The 4,775-nt window shown below is 39.8% G+C and overlaps 1 protein-coding gene across 1 annotated transcript in view; it reads right to left on the reverse strand.

Moving 5' to 3' along the window:
• Positions 1-1,537: 1,537 nt before the first annotated feature.
• phex (phosphate regulating endopeptidase homolog, X-linked) overlaps positions 1,538-4,775 on the reverse strand; it is a 15,129-nt gene continuing 11,891 nt past the window's right edge. The window contains exons 16-22 of the mRNA XM_020602483.1: positions 4,738-4,775; positions 4,203-4,270; positions 3,968-4,098; positions 3,600-3,665; positions 3,293-3,397; positions 2,159-2,235; positions 1,538-2,078 (exon numbers count right to left, since the gene is read on the reverse strand). The exon at positions 4,738-4,775 is cut by the window's right edge and continues 18 nt beyond it. Coding sequence (XP_020458139.1) covers positions 1,976-2,078; positions 2,159-2,235; positions 3,293-3,397; positions 3,600-3,665; positions 3,968-4,098; positions 4,203-4,270; positions 4,738-4,775 — 588 coding nt within the window. The 3' untranslated portion in view covers positions 1,538-1,975. The remainder of the gene's footprint in view (positions 2,079-2,158; positions 2,236-3,292; positions 3,398-3,599; positions 3,666-3,967; positions 4,099-4,202; positions 4,271-4,737) is intronic.

The raw sequence follows: 4,775 nt of genomic DNA on the forward strand, positions 1-4,775 counted from the left end.
GTGTTCCAGGCATGTCCCACCGGGAGGAGGCCCCGGGGAAGACCCAGGACACGCTGGAGGGACTATGTCTCTCAGCTGGCCTGGGAACGCCTTGGCATTCCCCCGGAGGAGCTAGAGGAAGTGTCTGGATAGAGGGAAGTCTGGGCATCTTTGCTTAAGCTGCTGCCCCCGCGATCCGGTCCCGGATAAGTGGAGGAAAATGGATGGATGGATGGGCACTGGTCATTATCATCCAGCTCACTTACCTCCTCTCTTGGTGTTGTAATCCACACACATGCACAGGCACACACACAGATTCATTTCTTGGAGACTTACTGTATCTACCCCTAACCTTAAACCAAGACATTACCCCAAAATTCAATGATTTATGTTATGAGGACTTGTTTTTCGTCCCCTTAAGGATGTTGATTCTTCACAATATGACTATGTTAGGAGATTTATGTCCCCACAACATACAGTAGCAGCCCACACACACAAAGTACACACAACTGAGGTAATGAACTGTTTTTCTAATTGGTGTGCAGAGGTGAGACTGCCACCAGTGTTGCCACAGATACAAGTCATTAATGATACCCCCTGCCTGGCACTGTAAGGCAAACTGAAGGACACACAAACACAGCATCAGGTGTGAGAGCCACCTGTATGAACATACAATAAGCTGCCATAGGAAGTGCTGACATAAATGAAAGAGATATATGTAAAGCTTGTGTGTTACCAGTGGGTTCGGAGGAAAACCACTAAATGGAAGTTCTTTAGCCTCCATCCATCACCACCCTCAATCCAATGTTTGACACCTTTCTTCACTTCTCTCTCTCACACTTACTTTCCAACTCACCTTATTAATCACAGCAAAGTCACAAGGTGAAGGAACTACATACTGTCTGTTATAAGGGAGGTGTTACAAAATCATAGGAACACCTGAATAGTACACTGTAATGCAATACAATTGACAACACAGTTGAATCAAGACTCCTTAAACAGAGTGAACAAAGACTGAATATTATCACTTTCTTGACTAAGGATTTATTGGTGGGCTGTTGCATTAGACTGACTTAGTTTTAGTAGGTGTTCCTAATAAATTGCCAACTGAGTGTATATGCACATTTTGACCTGGGCCTCATTAGCCAAGAACTGATCTTAAGAGGGTTTTCCAAGAACATTTCTACAAACGGTGCTGAAAATTATGCTAAATAGTTTGAGTGAACTTCAGTGTTTGTGATGAATGTATAGATTTTAAAAAATTACATAATTAATATAAACCTAAATAAATTATGTAGTTTTTGTTTCCCGCTTCCTTTTCCTCTTAAGACACTCTTAACCTCCTACGATGGGTAGAACACACTAGATATGTACAATCAATTTTACAAGCATCTTTGGTTGCGATGCTTTCGGGAAACACCTCTTAAGCTTATGAAAGGTTCATAAGATCATCTTTGAAACGGAGCCCTGATATATTTCTGGTTCCCACAATATCTTGAATACACAGTAGGCTCCTGTGTAAAAATAGTTCTACTCGTTGCACCTTTACTTTAATACATAAATTCTTTATTCCATGAGAAAACTCCAGCTTTATCTAGTCACACATACAGTATACAATGCAGTAGGCCTGCTGTTTTAAAAAGGGCCCTTTTTCAAAGATATTTCTATAATTCATAATCTATGGCCCATAACAAATGGATTCAGTCATAGTTTGTGCAGTAAATACAACACACTGAGGAAACCTACCCAGAAAAAGCTACAAATTTCTTCTTTTGTGGTAACAATAAACAGTGGAACACTGAAATATCAGTCTGTAAAAACTTCAACTATTACTTTAACACATCTGTGAGTTAGGATTTATGTTTTTGTGAGACCAACCTGCTTTGCATTGCTCCTGTATCATGTACACTATGGTATGTCAGCTAAGCCTAGCAATATCAGTTTTTCCACAGATGCTGCTGACAGCCTGGTTCAGGGTCAACGCTCAGATCAAAGTTCACCACACTCGGCAAGACTGTGCTCCTCGGTTCATAAGAGATGACTCGGGACAGCTGAATACTTTCCGAAACTCTTCAAAGTTACTCATGGCACCGATAACTCTGCAGGGCAACAACAATGATAAAGGTCAGGTTGTGGGTGCTGTGGGCACATACATCAGTGTGTCTGCATGTGTGCTAACCTGTATTTTGGCGGACTGTGGGCTCCACTCTGGATCTGGTCTCTGGCTGCTTCTGGCCTGTACGAGTTACACCTGATCTGCAGAAAGCACAGGGGAAGATGTCTGTGTGCAGTGAGTTTTCTTATTTCCCTGCCTCAGCACAGGTCAGACTGATGATGTTTTTCTTTGACTTCATGTGTATTTGTCCATTTACTTCTGAACCCATAAAGCTTTGGGCACTATGTGTTGAAAGGGAATTATCTGCCACCGAGTTGTTTCAATATTGATTTAAACAAACCCAAATTAAAGTTGATTTATTTTATTGTAGTATCTATTGTTTTATTCCAAACAATGTGCTGAAACACAGAGCCTGAAGGACAAGGAATCTGTGACTGTTGAAAGAGGTGTATTTACTGCCTAAAGAGAAACTGCGCTGTAGCACCACACTGCATTAACTGTCCATTATTAGTTCAGGACCCAAATGGAGCATCATTAGCTCAGTAATAAACTGCAGCAGTGATTATAGCCAACCTGCAAGTAGTTTGTTTCTACATGAGCAGATTTCCAATGAAGTATTTGCCTTGGATCGTATCAAGAAAATCAGCTCTGCAGTACACACAGAAACTGACTAATCATCACAGCTCTACATTGATATTAGATCCAACATTATACACCTGAGACATTAACTATTGTAATTTACATCATAAACAAAAATGTGGAACTCCAAGTTTCTCTCTAAATAACTAACTATAGAACTGGAACATTTCTGACTCTGGCATTCTGCAATAAAGGCATCAAACTGGATGTAGCAGACATTGATGTACACAGTGCATGCAGGCTGGTGTACTGTAGCTCTTGGCACTTATACATAGAGAGGGAAAATCTGTGACAGGTTAGTGTTGAGGATATAGATGCATTTTTACAGCATCCACGGGTTGGATTGTACCACCTTGCATTAACATTAACATTATCCTAATCTTTATTGATTATGCTAACCATAACTGAACTATGTTAAACTCTTTACTTAACCCATACCAGTACTATATACAACATAACCTTTTTTTTTTTTAGAAACTACCCAGTTTTAACCTAGGTTTACTAAATAGCTGGTAAGCATGGCAGTGGGCAGTGTCAATAGCTCGTGCATGTCCTTACATGTGCACAGCTCAGGAAGAAGAGCTGGTTGTTGTTGAGTCTGACTCCAGGCAGCAGAGGCTCCTCCACGCCACCTCTGCTCTCATCTACCCACCGCCTGTATGCCTACACACAATAGGGAAAAGAAGGTTTTCTCACCTAGACCTCCTTCTTTCTCATAAAGGACATTTTGCTGTGTGACTAATAACAACATGCCAAACTAATTACAAGTGCATCAGTGGAAGGGCACTGGTATTCAAATATGTATGGCCACATTTTACAAGCTCAAGCAGAAGTCTTTATTTATTTATTCGGTCATAGATCATACCCTGAATGCCTCTCTTATTCCGCCATTGTCTGCAATGTTTTCTGCAAGTGTCCTCTTGCCCCGCACCTACAAAACATCCATAAAGCACAAATTCCTATATCTTATTCCTTCACCAGGTATTTACAAATGTTATGAAGGTTAATCCTGACTCTAAGTGTGCAAACACACTAAATATGCACAAAAACTAAAGACGGCAATGTACTGGAAGCATCAATGTAGCTCATGAGTTTTCAGTCACAATTATAAATAATATTCAATGAGTCCCACAAAGTATCAAAATGACTTTTTGACTTGAGAATATTATTTGAATATAGAGTTCTGCACGTTAATGTATGTTTTTGCTGTAGATTCATACTTTGGTTTCTTACATTCAGACCTGCCTCATCCCAGTAGTAGTCATTATACTGATCAGTAACACACTGGGTCTTCTCATTGAAGGCTGCTATGGATGAATTGCTCCACCACTGGTCAAGGTTGCCATTCTTGTCATACTTGCGACCTGTGCAGAAAAAGAACCACACACAAAAATCATATAATCCAGTGGTACTACTCATGTTAGAAATACTTATGTTATTGTAACCGTTTACTCAGGTCAGTGTTTACCATTATTGTCAAAGCCATGCGTTAACTCGTGGCCTACTATCACTCCGATGGCTCCATAACTTAAAGATCTGGAAACAGACACCGCAGGGATGAGGGTTAATCACACGACAATCATACATTGTCTTTGTATGAGGTAAGCCCAGCAGTGTTGCCAGACACTGAAAACCAAATATTCCACAGTGACTATGGAACTGTCATATTTCAATATCATATTCCAAAACAACAAAAACATTATTTTTAATATATGAATTACAACAACGGGGGTGCTGTGCATCATCTATAAGTTAACAACTTGACTGCAGACAGCACTTCTTATGCAGGATACAGGACAGACTGTGCAACCTTTACATGTACAGTATAAGTAAATAGGTTGAAGGTAAATTTTTTAAACCATAAATCATAAAAAAGCTTAAGAAAAAAAAACAAATAATGTTTTGACCACAAAAATTGTGAAATAAAGTACTTCAGACATTTTAAAAGGTTATGAGTAGTGAAAGTGAATGTCTATGGTTTGTTAGATAGTGTTTCATCTCACCTTGGATACTCTCTTCCCCAGAAGAAGGGTTTCTGAAG

This window comes from Monopterus albus, unplaced genomic scaffold (genome assembly GCF_001952655.1).
Source record: "Monopterus albus unplaced genomic scaffold, M_albus_1.0 scaffold3.1, whole genome shotgun sequence".
Lineage (NCBI taxonomy): Eukaryota > Metazoa > Chordata > Actinopteri > Synbranchiformes > Synbranchidae > Monopterus > Monopterus albus.